At 45.4% G+C, this 20442-nt stretch overlaps 1 protein-coding gene across 1 annotated transcript in view; it reads left to right on the top strand.

Annotated features, from left to right (window-relative positions):
• Positions 1-20442, top strand: part of ITPKC (inositol-trisphosphate 3-kinase C) — a 55079-nt gene that overhangs the window by 13610 nt on the left and 21027 nt on the right. Inside the window, exon 3 of the mRNA XM_069943476.1 lies at positions 13595-15382. Within this exon, the coding sequence (XP_069799577.1) occupies positions 13868-15382 (1515 nt within the window). The 5' untranslated portion in view covers positions 13595-13867. The remainder of the gene's footprint in view (positions 1-13594; positions 15383-20442) is intronic.

Genomic DNA, 20442 nt, shown 5'->3' with positions numbered 1-20442 from the left:
ATTTATAACCCCCTTTCTTCATGATTTCCTGTGTGAGTGGGCGGCACATCATACTGCATTGTTTATGATGACCTGTTATTACAGGGGCATCAGCCTGTTATAACCCCCCCCTCCCTGCTCCGTCATCAGAACGTTCCCGCTTCCTCTGCTTTTACCTATTTGCTGCATTTATAGGAAGGTTTATTGTTGGTGATTGCTCAACAGGGTTAATGACAAACTCTAGGCTTACGCACTTAATGCTGACTCCTGACTCATCCTACCCAAAAGCAGCGCAGGCTTGTGACTGACCCTTATCCTGGAGCTCAGCAGATCTCACATCTGGCTCTGACTGGACACAATATAAATAAAGCCTCTGGGGTCGTCACCCAGCTTTCCCAGACTCCTGAATGTCAACCACACCGGTGATGTGGGGGTGTGGCATAACTACATTGCATTACTACACTATTTTGACTTGCCTTTAAAGGGGTACTCCAGCGTAAAAAAAATTCTTTCAAATCAGCTGGTGCTAGAAAGTGCCAGAGATTTGTAATTTACTTCTATTAAAAAATTCTTCCAGTACTTATCAGCTGCTGGATGTCTGGCAGGAAGTGGTGTATTCTTTCCAGTAGAGCAGGAGAGGTTTTCTATGGGGATTTGCTACTGCTCTGGACAGTTCCTGACATGGACAGAGATGGCAGCAGAGAGCACTGGAAAGAACACACCACTTCCTGCAAGACATTCAGCAGCTGATAAGTACTGGAAGACTGGAGATTTTTTTTAAATAGGAGGAAATTACAAAACTCTGGTACCAGTTGATTACATTTTTTTTTTTTGCTGGAGTTGCCCTGTAAGTTATCAGAAATAGCTAGCTTATCCTCTATTCCTGTAACTTTTTTTTTATTTATCCAACTATGGGGCTGTATTAGGGCTTTTTTGTGCGCAGTGATCTGTAGCTTTTATTAGTGGCATATTGTTTTGATGGGATCTCTATTATTCATTTGTATTATAGATGGGGGATCTCGTAAAGAGGTTAAAGGGGTATCCCAATCTCAGCATGTTTACCTTTACGGAGGTATACTGTACCCCAGAAGGAATGGAGGGCAGCCTGCTTGTATGACCAGCCCTCCAATAATTTTTATGGGGCTTTTGAAAAACTCTGAGCTCAACAATATCCAGAAGCCTCATAGACAATGAATGTGGCACTGGCCACACTAAACATGGTGTAAAGTGAAACTGGCTCAGTTGCCCTTAGCAACCAATCAGATTCCACCTTTCATTCCTCACAGACGCTTTGGAAAATGAGGGGGAATCTGATTGGTTGCCATCGGCAACAACGGCCGTACTTTGTGCGGAGGGTAACATAGCCTATTGTTCTATGGGATCCCGGACAGAGCATATACACATTGTACGCCAGGATCCCGTGCGGCGCCGCAAAGAACTGACACGTCACAGAACTGACAATTCTGTGAATTGTGGCCGTAGGACACCCTGTCAGTTCACACAATGAAGCGAGCGGCTCCGGCTCCTGTGGGGAGTTCTGATGCAGGCACGTGCTGATGCGCCCGCATCAAAACACTACGGCCATAAAGATCATCCGGCTGGTACAGCAGTACGGCCGGGGTCACGGAACGGCCGGTCGTTCACGTTGTGTGAACATACCCTAAAGCTGTTATCCAGCGCTACAAAAACATGGCCACTTTTCCCCCTCTGTTGTATCTAGTTCAGGTTTATTTTGCAATTAAGCTCCATTAACTTCAATGGAAGTGAGTTCCAAACCCCACCCTATCTGGAGACAAGAGAGGGGGAAAAGTGGCCATGTTTTTGTAGCACTGGATAACCCCTTTAGGGTACAAAACCACTTGGCGGGTCTGCAGCGAGTCTCCATGCTGCGTTTTTGCAGCGAGACTCGCTGCAGATCCCGGCCCTATGCTTTTAATGGCAGACAAACACGCAGCAGGGATGTACATCCCTGCTGCGAGTTTGTCTGCAGCCCACCCCATTAACCCCCCGGCCGCCGGAGCTGATACTTCACCTGATCCCGGCTCCGGCGGTTCCCGATGTCTTCAGCAAGCCGGAGCGGGGACCAGGTGAAGTATATGCTCCAGCCAGCCGCCCGCAGCCCCGATCGCCCCCCCGCAGCACCGATCGCACGCCCCCCCGATCGAGCGGCCGGGGCTGCAGGGGGGCGTGTAAGCGATCGGTGCTGCGGGGGGGGGGGGGGGGGGGGGCGTGCGATCGTTGCTGCGGTAGGGCGTGCGATCGTTGCTTCGGGGGGGGGGGGGCGATCGGGCGGCCGGGGCTGCGGAGGGGCGATCGGGCGGCCGGGGCTGCGGGCGTCTGGCTGGAGCATATACTTCACCTGGTCCCCGCTCCGGCTTGCTGAAGACATCGGGAACCGCCGGAGCCGGGATCAGGTGAAGTATCAGCTCCGGCGGCCGGGGGGTTAATGGGGTGGGCTGCAGACAAACTCGCGTTTGTCTGCCATTAAAAGCATAGGGCCGGGATCTGCAGCGAGTCTCGCTGCAAAAACGCAGCATGGAGACTCGCTGCAGACCCGCCAAGTGGGTTTGTAACCTTAACAACTTGTACATATGTAAGAGTGGCAGATCTAGAAGCAGAACAGATTGTGAGTTGCAGAAACGTGTGCCTCGTGTGAACTCGCCCTATAGTAACAACCAGTCCAAAATTATAGAGAGGACAAGCTATATCCAGGTATAGGCACTCGGTGTACAGCACCAGATTACCATCAGTACATTGACTCCCTGGAGGTGTGCCAGCTTCGCCCATTCACACCTCTATATATCATATATCAGGACACATGTATGGAGGCTTGTGCTTGGGTGTCCTTACATGCACCATTTAAAGGGAGGTTTTCATCGGGGTAACTAGTAGGGCAAAAATAGAAAAGAGCAGGGCAAGGGAACCTTGGCTCTCCAGCTGTTGCAAAACTATAACTCCCATCATGCTTTAGCTTTGGCTGTCCAGGCATGATGGGAGTTGTAGTTTTGCAACAGCTGGAGAGCGAAGGTTCCCTACCCCTGCTACAGAGGATATGCCTGGACATCTAAGAGCATGTGTGTGCTGTCTTGTGTTCTCCCAGCATGCCCTGACAGCTGTAGGAGGGCCACAGGTTGGGGGCGAACGACACCATCTTAGACTATGTTTAGTTAGTCTTCCCAGAAAATCCTCGTTTCCGAACAGTATAAATTACTGAGATGATGAGAGTGGTTTCCTCTCTAGCCGTCTGCTTTTATCCACACATCACACAGATGGGCCATTGATTTTAATGGGCGCTGTGTCATGTTTCATTGCAGCACAGTAAATGAACAGCTAGTCAATGCAGTCAATGCTTCCCTCAGCGTTTACAGCCCCTTTAAATGACTAATCCCCTTGAGGGTAGAATCACGTAGATGAAATTACCGAGACTAGAAATTAATTCAATTTCAGTGACAAGCGCATGGCTTCCAAGATGTGAGAGTCCACTATTTTAGGGAAAATAGGCTATACTGATATACTGCTATGTGTATACTCTATTGTTCTCTGACATCAGCCATTTCTGGGAAGAAGCTTGTTGTTGTTCTCAGTGACTGCTTAAAGGAAGTCCAAAAAGATGTTTTCCCTATTAAACACACGTCCTCAGAAGGTGCAGACACATTTCCATTCGTGGACTCTTATTAGCAGCTTGTTTATATGCTGTATTGTATAAACAGTCAATGGCAGAACATAGCTGGCAACTTGGAAGCCTTACTTTTTGGTAAATGTGTTATGCAAAGTTTGTTGTGGAAAAAATGTGCACATAAGGTTCCTCTACTAGGACTGACTGCGGAGTCTCTCCATAAACAGCACTGACCACGGAGTCTCTCCATAAACAGCACTGACCACGGAGTCTCTCCATAAACAGCACTGACCACGGAGTCTCTCCATAAACAGCACTGACCACGGAGTCTTTCCATAAACAGCACTGACCATAGAGTTTCTTCATATACAGTACTAGCAGGACAGTGCTTCCATAACAGTACCAGACAGAGCGTGCCTCCATAAACAGCACTGACCACGGAGTCTCTTTATAAACAGCATTGACCACTGAATCTTTCCTTATACTCTACAGTACTAGCGGGACAGTGCTTCCATAACAGTACCAGACAGAGCGTGCCTCCATAAACAGCACTGACCACGGAGTCTCTTTATAAACAGCATTGACCACTGAATCTTTCCTTATACTCTACAGTACTAGCGGGACAGTGCTTCCATAACAGTGCCAGACAGAGAGTGCCTCCTTAAACAGTACTGACCACAAAGCCCCAGTAAGACACTTCTTCCATAGCGGTACCAGACAGAGTGCCTCTATAAACTATACCAGCCAGCAGTGGCCAAAGAGTAGAGTGTCTCTGTATACAGTACCCACCAAAGTGTCGCTCTATAAATAGCACCAGAGTGCCTCCATAAACAGGACCAGTAAGAGTGCCTCCATAAACTTTACCAGTTAGAGAATGCCTCCATAAACAGACGCCGAAGACTGCCTCCATTAAAAGTACCAGACAGCCTCTATAACCAATAAGTAGAGTGCCTCCATAAACAGTACCGCTTAGAGAATGCCTTCATAAACAGTATACGCCGGAGAGTGCTTCCATAAACAGTATCAGTTAGAGTGTTTCTATAAACAGTATATGCCGGAAAATGCCTCCATTAAGAGAACCAGACAGAGAGTGCCTCTATAAACACTAAGGGCCCTATTCCACCGGACGATTATCGTTCGCATAATCGTTAACGATTAACAATCTCAAATGACTGCTATTGCGAAAGACCTGAAAACGTTCACTCATTTCCATGGAACGATAATCGTTACTAATGATCATATTTGCGATTGTTTTTTCTTCGCTATTGTGTTCGTATCTACTGCGAACGACCGAACGACCTCTTTATTCAATGCGATCGTTTTGCGAACGAGCAACGATAAAAATAGGTCCAGGTCTTATAAAGCGATCAACGATTTCTCGTTCGGTCGTTAATCGTTAACTGTATTTCAACTGAAGGATTATCGTTTAGATTCGAACGATTTAACGATAATCTGAATGATAATCTTCCGGTGGAATAGGGCCCTAAGTAGAGTGCCTCTATAAACAGTGCCAGTCAGAGGGTATTTACATCATGGATGGGGGAACATGCGGCCCTTCAGCTGTTGCAAAACTACAATTTCCCTCATGCAGTGGATTTGTAGGTGCTTTCATTGGGTCAGAGAAAAATGTGTCTGCTCCCCCTCCCGTTCTGTGTCAATGAATTTCACGCCTTTCCATACGTTGTATCCCGCCTAGCTGTTTACATGTACAGGGTCATGCTGCAATACCAGACACAGCCCAAGACAAATGTGGCACTGTTTCTGAAACTGCAGCCTGTCTCCTAATCTCATACAACCTTCTCCTCTGACATATAGAGGGGACGTCGCCATGTTTTAAAGGTACTTGACATATAGTACTGGAACTTGATGATCCTTGCTAGGGGGCTCATTCACTTCTCTAATAAACACTATTATGTAATATATGAACCTTTTCAGAGTACACAGCGTATTATGGTAATCTCGTCTTTCCTTCCTGTCACATACACACGTAAGAGTCCGTCTTAATTCATGTAAATGTGTGTGTTTGTGTAAGCGTCTGAGCTCACTCCGTGTTATCAGGAAGTCATGTGTGTGTAACAGAGAGTTCTCGCTGCTTTCGGATGTGCATTGTACAAGCGTCTATTCAAATCTTTAGGTTTTTCCATGGGTTTTTGAGAAGGTATCTCATACACTGCTTGTGGTTTATATGTTTCACATACTGATACAGTCAGCAGTGTGATAGTAACCTGACCATTCTCTCTATATTCTGGGGAGTTTTGGGTCAATAAGGGCCCTATTCCATGGGACGATTATCATTCGCGTAATCGTTAATGATAAACGATCCAAACGACCGCTATTACGAAAGTCCTAAAATCGTTCACCCATTTACATGGAAAGATCATCGTTACTTATGATCGTTCTTGCGGTCGTCTTGTCGTCGCTATTTGCGTTCGTCACTACTGCGAACGATGTCTTATTCAATGCGAACGTTTTGCGAACGAGCAACGATAAAAATAGGTCCAGGTCTTATTGAACGATCAACTATTTCTCGTTCGGTCATTAGTCGGTAACTGCTATTCAAACGAACGATTACTGTTTAGATTTGAACGATTTAACGATAATCTGAACGATAATCGTCCAGTGGATTAGGGCCCTAAGGCTCTTGCAGACGGCATTGTATAGACACGCTGAGTTCCCTTTGCTTGTTTTTCAGGGAATTTCCTGTATAACATCTCCAGTTATTGATCAGAATAGCTATGTGAAAGCATGATGTGTCCCACAGACAGGTAAAAAGTTTTGATCAGTCGATCACCGATTTCTAGTTATAGCCAGGAGAAGCATGTGGCTGAGTGCTTCACTCCCTGGCTTGCCCCTTGTAACACATTGGTCCCATTATAAGTCTATGGGGCCTGTCTTCTGCAGTGAGATAGATCAAGTGGTGAATCACTCAGCCATGTGCTTCTCACAATCAACGCACTCGCACCAATAGAGATTCTCAATTGTCATGCTGCGAGAGGGCGGCATTCACCAAAGGTACAGAAGACTTTAGACCCCGCCTCTTTGACATTTTAACCGGCTATATATAAGGACATTTTCATGGAAATAAAGACACACAGAGACAACATTGAGTGGTAAGATGGTAATGCGTTTGTTGAAATATCTAGTACAGTGCCAGCGATTCATTTGGCATTTTGCCGGATGTGTTTTATAGATTGTTTGATCCTCTTTAAGGGTGGCTTCACACGTAACAGAATCGCAACGGATTTCTCGCTACGATTTTACAGCGAAATCCATTGTGGTTTACGAAATTCACTGTGGATTACATACTCGCAGCGGAATTGTCAGCTTGCTGCAAGTGTGTAAGTGGCAGCCCCCTTAACCCCCTTTGGCCCGGTGCATAGATTACCTGGTCCACGATCCGGCTTATTCCGTGGCTCCCAGCGTCCCGACATCCTGCTCAGCCAATCAGTGCGCTGCCACACCGCAGCAAATCAATTGGTTTAAGAAAATTATATAGATTTGTAATTTACTTCTATTTAAAAATCTCCAGTCTTCCAGTACTTATCAGCTGCTGTATGTCTTGCAGGAATCGGTTTATTCTTTCCATTTTGACACAGTGCTCTCTGCTGCCACCTCTGTAATCCACATCCACATATGAAACATTTCCTGCTCTGGACAGTTCCTGTCTTGTACAGTGGTGGCAGCGGAGAGCACTGTGTCAGACTGAAAAGAATACACCACTCTCTTGCAGGACATACAGCAGCTGATAAGTACTGGAAAACTTGAGATTTTTAAATAGAAGTAAATGACAAATCTATAATAACTTTCTAAACCAGTTGATTTGAAATAAAAAGAGTTTCACTGGAGCACCCCTTTAAATCACATAGATACTACTAATATGTAAAAACACACACAAAAACCTGTTGCATTTGGAAAACAACAACCCCCCCCCCCGCCCTCCCAAAAACAAAAAAAATCACTACAGAGAGAAAAGCAATGTTTGTAGTGTGATTTATATTTCCCTACTGACTATGTAAAACCACCTATACAGTCAGCAACACTGGGCACTATTAGTGTGACGGATCATTGTCTATGACAAAAGAAAAAAAAACAGAAATGCCAACAAAGGTGTGAATCCAACTTCAACAACAAGATCCTACTTAGTAAGCTAATGGCGTAGTGATTGCGTCCTGTTCCCCAGCACATCATATGGGGCTCGGACATCCTGTTGTACAGTGTTTAGGTATCAGGCATGACTGGTACTTTAGTATCTGCCCCAGGGATAGCAGTGATACAATGCACCAGTCAGGCCTATTCCTGGCAGCCGCACATATGTGTGTGAGTCACAAATAAGCTGCTGACAAGCATGAAAGTCATGCCGGAATCACACATCAGTCACATCAGTGCGGCCACCATAGCTGCCCAGCTGGGATTGTGTCACTGGGACAAGTTAGTACACAGTGCATTGTATGAAGTGGAGAAGTCATGTCTGTGCTTTATTGTGAGCACTCCGCCAGTCTGCTATTGTCCGCACAATAGGAAGCTGTGTTCCCATCATGGAATATTTTAAGCCCGGAGGTTTACCTTATCACTTGTGGCAAACAGCACACTATCTCCTAGTGCTTCTCGCTTTGCCAACAGGAAGCCATTGTCCTTCTTTTTGTACAAAGGATTTCCACCCTAAGGGTATAAACACACACGGCGTATACGCAGCAAATACGCAGCAGATCTGCAGCAGATTTGATGCTGTGTTCAGTTATTTAGATCTAATCTGCTGTGTATCGCAGCAGTAAATACGCTGCGTATACGGTGTGTGTGTTTGTACCCTGAGGAAACATGGAGTAATTCCGCGGCGGAGCTCTCCGCTGCGGAATCCCGCCGCGCTCAGTGTCCTGCTTTGAGTGAATGGGAGAACTCCGCTCAAAGAATGAACATATCAGTTCTCCGAGCGGAGAGCGGCGGCAGCGGACGAGCGCGCGCCCTCTCCATTCACTTACAGCAGCACACTGAGCGATCTTGCTCAGTGTGAACTGACTTTTAGATTATGTGGACACTACGGAAAACCAAGCGGTTTACCCGCCTCGGATTCCGCAGCTTGCCCCTGTGCTCGCATCTCCGTCTGTGCCATAGAGTCCAGTCTATGCACAGGCAGATTCCACTGTCCGCCCAAAGTATAAACCTTACGCGCCTCCACTCTCTGCTGCTCTCCGCTCAAAAGTGCGGAGCACAGGTAGTACAAACACCTGAAGTGGACTATCGCTGTAAAACCGCAATAGCAGTTGCAATATAAATATAGCCACTTCAAACTAAGTACAAAAAAGAGAAGTTTACTTGTAGTAGCGACGCGTTTCGGCACAAACATCCATTAGTGCCTTTCTCAGTTGCTTCAGAAAGGCACTAATGGATGTTTGTAAAACTTTGTAAGACTGGGTTCACACTGCAATTTTGCTGTCCGTTTAATGAAAAGACGGTTGCATTTGTGTGTATCCTTTTTAATCTGTTTTTCCATTAACTTCCATTATCTAAAAAATAGATCAAAACGCATCTGTTTTTTTTTTTTTCTCTTTTAGCGTACACAAAAATGTGGTTGACAGCGTTTTTGTGTAAGCTTAAAAACAGATGTTTTTTAATCAATATTTTTTTCAGTTTTTTTATAATGGAAGTTAGTGGAGAATCGGATGCACACAAATACATCTGTTTTTTTCCCCCCATTAAACTGATCCATTAAACGGACAGCAAAAATACAGTGTGAACCCAGCCTAAAGGCCTTATGCACACGTCCCATAAAGTTGTCCATAATTGCGGATCTGTAATCACGGTTCAGCTTAGAGCACATTGATTTATATTGGGCCGTTCACAGTCTGTGTTAATTTTGATCCATAATCCGTTCCGTAAAAGAAAAAAGGACATGTGCTAGTGCGGATTGTGATTGCGGTACCAATAGAAGTCTATTACCAATAGAAGTCTATGGGATCCATATGTAGTATCCGTGACGCCTGTAAAAAAAAAATTGAATCAAATCTGAGAAAATTAGTACTATTCACATTTTACGGATGCGGATATGGAAACAGATGCAATTACAGAGGCAAATACGGATGATTTTCCATGGTTCATGGAGAAAAAATAGCGGGAGGTTTTGCGGCCCAGAAAAATCACTGACTGACTGGCTGACAAAGTGAGCTGATCAATGTGGCAATCAATATGGCTGCACTTCCTGATCACTTTGCCGTCACAAAACGTCTGCCAAACCGGGCCGGTAAAGTTCCAATATATCCATAACCAAAAATAGTAGACAATTAATGGCCGCCACGCCTTATTATTATATGGTTGGTTTTATTTGAGTGGAATTTTTCCTGGATGTAGAAATCTTGCCAGAACACAATGACGTTGCTATATGTATGGGTGACCTGCCACCCCAGGGTGTCCATTATATGGTGTGTAAGAGCTAGAAATGAGTCAGGACTAGAACCAGTTCTTCTACTCTAGCATGAATTCGCTGAAACTTTTGTGAATAAGAATGACTTCCATATTGTATCAGCGGCGCCCTCTTTGGTTTGGGCCATCCAGTTATTACATGGATGACCATTTATCTGAATGACCGTCACATAATATCCCATTGCTTCTGCAGGGGAGATGATTGGGTTATGGTGCGTTTACACAGACAGATTAGTAAAGCCAAAGCCAGGTACAGACTATAACCAGTGAACAGCTCATAAAGGAATGACTAAGGGTGCGTTTACACAGAAAGATTTATCTGACAGATTTTGGAAGCCAAAGACAGGAATGGAAAAAAGGATAGATCCCAGTCTTTCCTTTATGACCTGATCCCTGTTTATATTCTGTTCCTGGTTTTGGCTTCAAAGATCTATCGGATAAATCTGTCTGCGTAAACGCACCATTAGATTTGTCCTCTTTTGCAATCCATTCCTGGCTTTGGCTTCAAAAATCTGTCAGAAAAACCTCTCTGTGTAAACGCACCCTAAGCTGGAAGGATCAGCTGACGTCCTGGTATAAAGTTTCTTGTTTCAGAAAGTTATATATTTGTACATATTTATATATTATATTTATTTGTAATTCACTTCTATTTAGAAATCTCATGTCTTCCCATACTTATCAGCTGCTGTAGTGCTGCAGGAAATGTTTTTTTTATTCAGTCTGACACAGTGCTCTCTGCTGCCATCTCTGTTCCAGACAGGAAGTGCCCAGAGTAGTAGCAAATCCCTATAGAAAACCTTTCCTGCTCTGGACAGTTCCTGTGTCGGACAGAGGTGGCAGCAGAGAGCACTGTGTATAAATGAAAAGTTCCTTCAGAACATACAGCAGCTGAGAAGTACTGGAAGACTTGAGATTTTTAAATAGAAGTAAATTACAAATTTATATAACTTTCTGAAACAAGTTAATTAAAAAAAAAAAAAAAAAAAAAAGATTTTCGCATAGTTATGCTCAGTCAATCGCGGCTAAGCAGCTGAGGGAGGGGGGCCAGCCTGAGGGACGGCAGGAGCGGTCCAGCCGGCCTCCTGAAGATTATGTCATTGTGCCAAGATGGCGGCCGGGGTCGACAGTAATGCAATGAGTATAATGCACCACACTTCCGGGGTGGGGGGAACACAGGGAACGGGGGCCATTCACTTAAATAACACACATTACAAAGTTGCAAAGTTACTTTGTAATGTGTGTTATTTAGTGAATAAATGTCGAGCACCGCACTACCCCTTTAAGGCAAAGGGCCTATCCCATTCACAGTGGTAGTTGGGTGGTGTAATATGTTCTTTATGCTGCGTTTACACGGAGCGATAATTCGCCCAATCGATCGTTTAACGATTTTGAAGCAACGATTTGTTTTTTATAACAATTAGTGTTTAGACGACTAAATCGTTAGAAAAAAGTCGTAAGAAAAATCGTTATTGCGAACGTTTTTAAGATCCCTTAAGCCCATCTTTTACATAGGGTAAATCGGTGAAAGACTGTTTACACAAAGCGATCTGCGAAATTTCAGCGAACGGGCGATTTAAGAACATGTTGAAAGATCAAAATGAACGATTTCTCGCTTGTCGTTTGATCGTTTGCTGTGTTTACATGGTACGATTATCGATCATATGCGATCGTTTATGCGAACGATAATCGTTCCGTGTAAACGCAGCATTAGTTCTTAAAAGTTGGCCACACCTGCCAAAACCTGATGATCAAAGAGTTCACACTTGCACTAGTCTCCATCACATATTCCACTCAAAATGAAAGGTGGAATCTGATTGGTTGCTAGGGGCAACTGAGCCAGTTTCTCTTTACACCATGTTTGATAAATCTCCCCCATTGTGTTGTAAAAGGTCAATAGGGTCCATCAGATACCCACCCACCCATTCATCAGACACCCTTTTGCCCTTTGCGTCTTTACATTGTTTATGTCTATCCCAAACAATGCCCTTTGTTAGAGATGAGAGAACTTCAGGCCCGCTCCGGTCCGTCTGAGCTCTGCATATGATTACCAGTGGTGGAAGAAGTTGGGTGCAGCCCTAGGGAGTCCTGGAAAACAGCCTGTACCTCAGGGCTGCGTCCAACTTCTTCAGCCAGCGGCAGTCCTATGCCGAGCATTCGGGTTCGCTCATCTCTAGTCTACGCCATGTCTGGGGGCTATTTGCCTCCAGCAGCAAAAGAACATGGAAATCTACTGGAACCTGACTTTCTTGGTGGTTACATACTAATGATTTATTGACACACCAACAGGCGCCTCTTGAACTTGGTCGAACTTGTCCTACAGTCTGGAGAATTGTGTCCATATCTAAAGCAGCTATTACATTGTATGGCTACTTGTAGAACCTGTTTTAGTTATTATACTGTACAGAGCCGTTACTCTACCCCTTAAAGTGAACCTGCCATGACAAACCTGCTATTAACCCTGTGGACATTATGTTCTACAACACGAGGCGCTGAGCAGGTTTATATAGAGTTTAATGGGGGTGGGGTGGGGGGGACTGTAATTTTTGGATTTCTAAGTTATGGTCCTTTTACACGGAACGATTGTTCGTTTTTGCACGATAACGGTCGAATTCGAACGATAATCGTACATGTAAACGCAGCGAACGATCAAACGACGAGCAAAAAAATCATTCATTTTGATCTTTCAACATGTTCTCAAATCATCGTTGGTCGTTCGCAAAAAATTCGCAGATCGTTCACTGTAAACATTCTTTCAGCGATTTCACCTATGTGTGAGATAGGCTTAAACGATCGCAAAACGATTTTTCTGTACGATGTATCGTTCCGTCTAAACGCTGATCGTTATTAAAAAAAATCGTTCATTCAAAATCGTTAATCGTGCGATCGGGCGAATTATCGCTCCGTGTAAAACCACCATAATGCAACGTTTACACGGAGCGATAATTCGCCCAATCGATCGTTTAACGATTTTGAAGCAACAATTTGGTTTTTATAACGATCAGCGTTTAGACGAATAAATCGTTAGAAAAATCGTTAATGCGATCGTTTTTAAGATCGCTTAAGCCCATCTTTTACATAGGGTGAATCTTTAAAAGACTTTTTACACGAAACGATCTGCGAATTTTTAGCGAACGATGAACGACGATTTGAGAACATGTTGAAAGATCAAAATGAACGAGTTTTCGCTCATCGCTTGATCGTTTGCTGTGTTTACACAGAACGATTATCGCTCAAATGCGATCGTTATTGCAAAAATTCGAACGATAATCGTTCCGTGTAAACGCAGCAATTAGAGTCTGGTGGGTTGTCCTGTCTAGTGATTGGCAGCTGTATCTGCATACACACTGGTACAGTGCAGGATGTCAAACACTATCTAGGACCACCCAGTGGACCTTTTAACTCACGGGGTATATGTATATATATATATATATATATATATATATATATATATATATATATATATATATATATATATATATATATATAATAATAAATATAGAAGCATTGTGTGTCTGTCATGAATTGTTCCATTACTATGTCCTGGTTCACACTCCTTACATATGTGTTATGTTTGTATCTCCACAGATAAGACTACTGACGTCACACTCCTCTGAAATAAGGAAGTGACACTTATTATGGAGACATCACACTGAATCCTCACGGACTACATCTTTAAATGCAATGCGGAGGAATACTTTTTTTTTTTTTTTACTTAGAAACTAAACTTCTCGATGCGCAGTGATACGCTGCCCTGAATGCGTTGCCTGGTGCCGGACAGCGCCCTCTGTTCTCTGATTGGACGGTTAGACGGTGACGTTATCAACAGGGGCAGGGAATCACTGAATTACGGTGGTTGTAATGGGACAAAACTATTCTGATAGCGCAGCCAAGGCTGCTGTAAGCTTCTCCAGTGCCGGAGAGTGGAAGAAGCGCCTCCGAGTCCGGAGGAGGCGGAGAAGAGAAGACAAAAGGCCGGCTGAGGAGCAGAAGACGGAAAAGGGCAGAGGACAGCCTCCTGCTAGGAGGGCAGCGCTGAGTATAGGGCAGGCTGGAGCAGAGAGCAGCTTCATACGGGAGAGAGGGCACAGTGATCGCAGGACTGATGCTGACTGTAGTATAGTGCAGGGTATACAGCAGCCCTATAGTAGTGATAGCACAGTGCAGAGTATACAGCAGCCCTATAGTAGTGATAGCACAGTGCAGAGTATACAGCAGCCCTATAGTAGTGATAGCACAGTGCAGAGTATACAGCAGACTTATAATAGTGATAGTACAGTGCAGAGTATACAGCAGCCCTATAGTAGTGATAGCACAGTGCAGAGTATACAGCGCTCATTAGATGTAGGTTCCTTGCAGCAGACCCCGTCCTGCACAGCACAGAATACATTGGCAGATCCAAGACCTAGAGAAGATACTGGAGTGGGGGACGGATCCCCGGAATTAGGAGGGGAAGATCATCCATCACCTGCCGGTACAGTGCTGAGTACCCAGACTGCTGCGGCTCCTGACATGAGACTGGATGGGCAGGGTGGGCGGCTCAGAAGGGATATGTCCAAGTGCGATGCCGCCAAGCCGGGTCTGACCACCGGGAAGGAAAGAGTTTGGCAAGAAGACGGGGGCAAAAAGATCTTGGGGTCACCCAGGAAGTTTTTGGGGGGCTCGGAGCCCGCTGTGGAGGGTGCTGGGCAGGTGGATGGTTCGGAGACTTTGGAGCACACTGGTGGTGACTGGAGAGGCGAGAAGAGACTTTATCTGCCGGTGACCCACCGCACTATGGTCAGCTGTGCCGGAGGACAAACGTCTAAGACATATGAGAGGTGTAAAGAAGTATCGGGGTCTCTAACCATCTCAGGGACCGATCCCAAAATGGGATCCAACAATCACCCCCATTGTCCCATAGAGGAACTGTGGACTAGTGACTCCGGAATTGGTGGCCTTAAATTAACCATCACTCCGCCAGATACAGACTGTGCCCCCAAAACCACGCAAAGCGGTGACCACCCCAGAGAGTCCCTGTTGAACCGAAGGGGACCCCCTTTCCTTATGAACTCCGATAACCACACCTATGCAATCCCCCGACTCATCGTCACCCGGGATGTCAGTCCCAAGCGCTGCCTCCCCCCTTCTCTGTCCCCTCAGTTCCATGAATCGGGTTTCAGCCTTGACGTTCCCCTCTCGGGCGATGCAGAGTCGCCCTGCGCGGATAGCGGCTGCGGAGGATCCCCTGTGCCTTCCCTCTTCCTACGCAAGTTGTCCAGCTCCTCCGGCCTCTCGTCTGCTTCATCCTTTGAGGAGTCTGAAGATGACTTCATCAGCAGTGATCTGGAGCCTAGTGGGTTAATGGTCTGCAGTCCTGATGAGCCAGGAGCATCTGTAAGTACAGCGATGTAGCCAACCTTTATTGCAATGGTCTGCTGTCTGTGGCTCTCCAGCCGCTGGGAAACTGCCAAGGCATGCTGGGAGTTGTAGTATCCCAGCAGCTGGAGAACCCCAGTTCACAAAACTGACATTGCTGTGATTGGAATGGTGTTCCCTAAAGTTTCCATGGCAACTGTCAAACTTTTTCAAAGTTTCCCCATGGGGAGAAAAGTTTTGTGTGATGATAATTGCATGACTTCAGACTTTCAGACTATCACATGACTTTCTATTCCCCCCCAATAGACAAACTTGGTGGTCTCTGTAGCCCATAATTTTTCTGGGACCAGAAGTTTCACAATTTCTTAAACGGGTTGTCCTCCAAATTTTTTTTTTTTCTTTCAAATCAACTGGTGCCACAGATTTGTAGTTTACTGCTATTTAAAAATATCAAGTCTTTCAGTACCTATCAGCTGCTGTATGTCCTGCAGGAAGTGGTGTATTCTTTCCAGTCTGGAGAGCAGGAGAGGTTTTCTATGGGGATTTTCTGCTGCTCTGGACAGTTCCTGACATGGACAGAGAGGGCAGCAGAGAGCACTGTGTCAGACTGGAGAGAATACACTAATTCATGCAGAACATGCAGCAGCTGATAAGTACTGGAAGACTTGATATTTATTAATAGAAGTAAACTACAAATCTCTGGCACCAGTTGATTTGAAAGAAAACAAATTTGAGTCAACAACCCCTTTAAGGAAAATCGGCATTGTGTGCAAATTGCTATTTTTGGACTGACCTCTTGGTAGATGGTGTTGGTGGGGTTCACTACTGTAGTGCTTTTCTGCATATTTCCTTAATATCACCCCCTCTTTGGTGGTCTGAGCCCGCCGATGACAACCTAATATCCCCAGGTGTGTTCCCTTGATAGACTGTAGGTAAGGGACAGGGATTCTGCAGCTCTCCGGCTGTTGCAGAACTATATACTGGGAATTGTAGTTTTGCAACAACTGGAGGGCCACAGGTTCCCCAATTTTGCAATGATATGCAGTAGTCACATGTATGTTACTATCTGTAAGCATGTTATAATAAATTAGGTCATTGCAGTGTAAGCAGCCTGCCTCCCACTTCCTCCGCAGTGCACAGGGTGCATCACAGTCACAGGAGGTTACGTCTTGTTAAAGTACATTATTATTATTATAATTATTATTATTATTATTATTGCTCCAAGACTTCTAAGAATAAGAAGCAGAACTTCCCAAGTCAAGTGCATCTCCTATGCAGAGCCATGTGTTGCCATGGTGACAGACTACAAACAAACCTTGTGTGTAGTCTGACCCCTGCAGTCATGTGCTAATCCACTCTACTCTGCAGACAGTTGGATTGAAGTGGATCCGCACTGATTACTACAGAGGGTTGGGAGAAGGCCCTGACTAGCAGGCTAAGCGTACATGTGTTCTGAATAGGGAGAAAGGAGAATGTTTATACACTTTGCTCGCTGAGAACCAAGAGGTTTGGGCCTGAGAAAATTCAATGTGCCTAATGTTGTAGGAGGGCTGGCGCATGTTAGTTACTCACCAATATTGCCTTTAATTTAATGTATATGGCCAAATTAAATGGGAGGAGGGGAGTAAGCCCGTGGTGGCATATGTCCCCTAAGAACAGAGGGATGGGGCACATTGAAAACCAACATGGCCAGTCTGTCTTTCTGTCAGTAGCATATCAGTAGAAGGCTCCGATATCCCAATACATGTTAAATGGTCGGCTGGTCCTGCTGAAGTGGTGGATTTGATTTGTCTATCTGAAGTGTATGACCAACTTGAAGCAGATGACTGGACCCCCTTCTATTAAACAGCAGTCGTGGGGCAGATGTGGTATACATTGTGTCCATCAGCTTCACATCCTGGCCCTTGCGGGCCGCCGTTTGTTTTCTGTTGTGGCTAATAGGAGCCCCCTTGTTTACATCCATACACCCCAATAGGACAGGGTACACGGGTTACCCTGTTGGGACAATCCCTGTAGTGTCTTGCAGACCCTAATATATAAGCACAACCCACTGTGAAGCTTCAGGTCCATGTTCGCCATGGTGATTACACCTGGGGAGCCGCCGCTCCATGTCCGCCATAGTGATTACACCTGGGGAGACGCCGCTCCATATCCGCCATAGTGATTACACCGTCTGCCATAGTGATTACACCTGGAGAGCGGCCGGTCCATGTCCTCCATAGTGATTACACCTGGAGAGCCGCCGGTCCATGTCCACCATAGTGATTACACCCTGCAGAGCCGCCGCTCCATGTCTGCCATAGTGATTACACCATCTGCCATAGTGATTACACCTGGAGAGCCGCCGGTCCATGTCAGCCATAGTGATTACACCTGGAGAGCCGCCGGTCCATGTCCGCCATAGTGATTACACCTGGAGAGCGGCCGCTCCATGTCCTCCATAGTGATTACACCTGGAGAGCCGCCGCTCCATGTCCACCATAGTGATTACACCTGGAGAGCGGCCGGTCCATGTCCTCCATAGTGATTACACCTGGAGAGCGGCCGGTCCATGTCCTCCATAGTGATTACACCTGGAGAGCCGCCGCTCCATGTCCTCCATAGTGATTACACCTGGAGAGCCGCCGCTCCATGTCCGCCATAGTGATTACACCTGGAGAGCGGCCGCTCCATGTCCTCCATAGTGATTACACCTGGAGAGCCGCCGCTCCATGTCCTCCATAGTGATTACACCTGGAGAGCCGCCGCTCCATGTCCTCCATAGTGATTACACCTGGAGAGCCGCCGCTCCATGTCCTCCATAGTGATTACACCTGGAGAGCCGCCGCTCCATGTCCTCCATAGTGATTACACCTGGAGAGCCGCCGCTCCATGTCCTCCATAGTGATTACACCTGGAGAGCCGCCGCTCCATGTCCTCCATAGTGATTACACCTGGAGAGCGGCTGGTCCAGCAGGTCCCCAGATGTCAGCAGACCCGTGCATCGGCCGCATGCTCCTCACATGTGCTGGGTGTGGGTAGCATTGGGCTGAGCACAGTGTGTTTTTGTCTGATAAGAATAGATATCCGAGGCTGGGATATATTGTCTTCTGCAGTTATTTACATGCTGCTATAAATAACCCCCGGATACGTGCCCATCCCTCACCTTGGACGCTATTTTCAGAATTACTTGGAAAAACCTGTTCTTAAGACCCAGGGTGAGCAAGTGTGAATCAGCTAATCCCGTCATGGCACCCTAATCCTCTGACACGTCTTACTTACACGGGAGTAATTCCACCCACAAGGATTCAGGAACATTAGAGGGATTTAAAGGAATTCTCCACCCATTGATCTGGGTGACATTTGTATATGAATAGTCAATACATCCATTGTGTTACAGAACTCCACATTTTCACTGACGCTGTCACCAATGAGTCTGTAACAATGTATCAGTGTAGGTAAGTTTGTATATGTAAGGTCTATGATCAGGGACCACAGCTGTATCGACATGCCCGAGCCCTTTCACCTGCGGCATCATCAGGGGGTCCTATAGACAATGGTATGGGCCTGTAATCTAAACTCTCCTACAGTATTTCTGATAGAACCTACTTGTTACTTGCCCACAGTTTCCAGAAGTCTTGGGAACTTTGAGCAGTAAACTCCGAGCCGGGCGTACTACTCAGTCACTTCTACCTACACGTGCGCTCGTCTTGTCACTTTCCCCTGTTTCCTGTCACATTCTGCTCGCATGTATTTTTCTTTTCTTTTCTTTTTTTTTCCGCTTGTTGTTTCGTCGTGTTGTTTTGTTACTGTGCTGTTATTTCCAAGTGGCCCGTCCCGTGATTGCTGGGAATTGACTGGGATCGGTTCTCCCAATATGGCCCGATGGTAATTTTAAAGTATACATAAAAATACTGTCCCACCAAAACAACCCCTACATACTCTATATAGATAAAGAGGGTGGCAGATCATGACATCTTCAGGGGGGTCTTGGGAGTCTGACCTGAGGTGATCAGGTGATTGCCACCGTCATATTGATAGGATACATAATCACTTTATGCTGCGTTTACACGTAACGATTATTGGTCCGATCGTACGATTAGTGATGTCGGATTTACGATTTTTTTTTTTATAACGATCAGCGTTTAGATGGTACGATATATCGTACAAAAATTCGCACTGCAATCATTTAAGCCTATCTCACACATTGGTTAAATCGGCGAACGACTGTTCACACGGAACGATTTGCGAATTTTTTGCGTACGATGAACGACGATTTGATGACCTGATGAAAGATCAAAATGTACGATTTATCGTGCGTCGTTCGATCGTTCGCTGCGTTTACACGTACAATTATCGTTTGAATTCGACCGTTATCGCGCAAATTCGCACGATAATCGTTACGTGTAAACGCAGCATTCGCCCAATCGAACGATTAACGATTTTGAAGCAACGATTTGGTTTTTATAAAGATCAGCGTTTAGATGGAGAAAAATCGTTACAAGATTAGTAAGAAAAATCGTTATTGCGATCGTTTTTAAGATCGCTTAAGCACATCTTTTACATAGGGTGAATCTTTGAAAGACTTTACACGAAGCGATCAGCGAATTTTTAGCGAACGATGAACGACGATAAGAGAACATGTTGAAAGATCAAAATGAACGATTTTTCGCTCATCGCTTGCTGTGTTTACACGGAACAATTATCGCTCATATGCGATCGTTATTGCGAAAATTCGAGTGATAATCGTTCCGTGTAAACGCAGCATTAGATATGTGAGAAAGAGGGGGCCACAACACTAGCCACCATTCACTTGAATGGACCTGTAGTCCAGAATCAGCCCCGCTTCCCCTCAGTTATTAGGTGACTGCAATTTGTTTTGTCTATTACGTCCCTTCTGCAAATTATCTTTTTTTATTTCTCTGTGTATGTGTCATAGTGGAATAGTTTTGTCTGGATCTGTCCTTGAATTCAATAAGATAGACTAAAGGCATCTTGTGTACATGGAGACTTGTCTTCGACATAGTTACTGATTTTAGGTGGAATGCCACAATCTAAAGGCATTGTCTAGAATAAGGCAAAAAATAGTCCCGTATTTT

This window comes from Dendropsophus ebraccatus, chromosome 10 (genome assembly GCF_027789765.1).
Source record: "Dendropsophus ebraccatus isolate aDenEbr1 chromosome 10, aDenEbr1.pat, whole genome shotgun sequence".
NCBI classification, from domain to species: Eukaryota; Metazoa; Chordata; class Amphibia; order Anura; family Hylidae; genus Dendropsophus; species Dendropsophus ebraccatus.
This window is presented reverse-complemented; position numbering and strand designations above follow the sequence as displayed.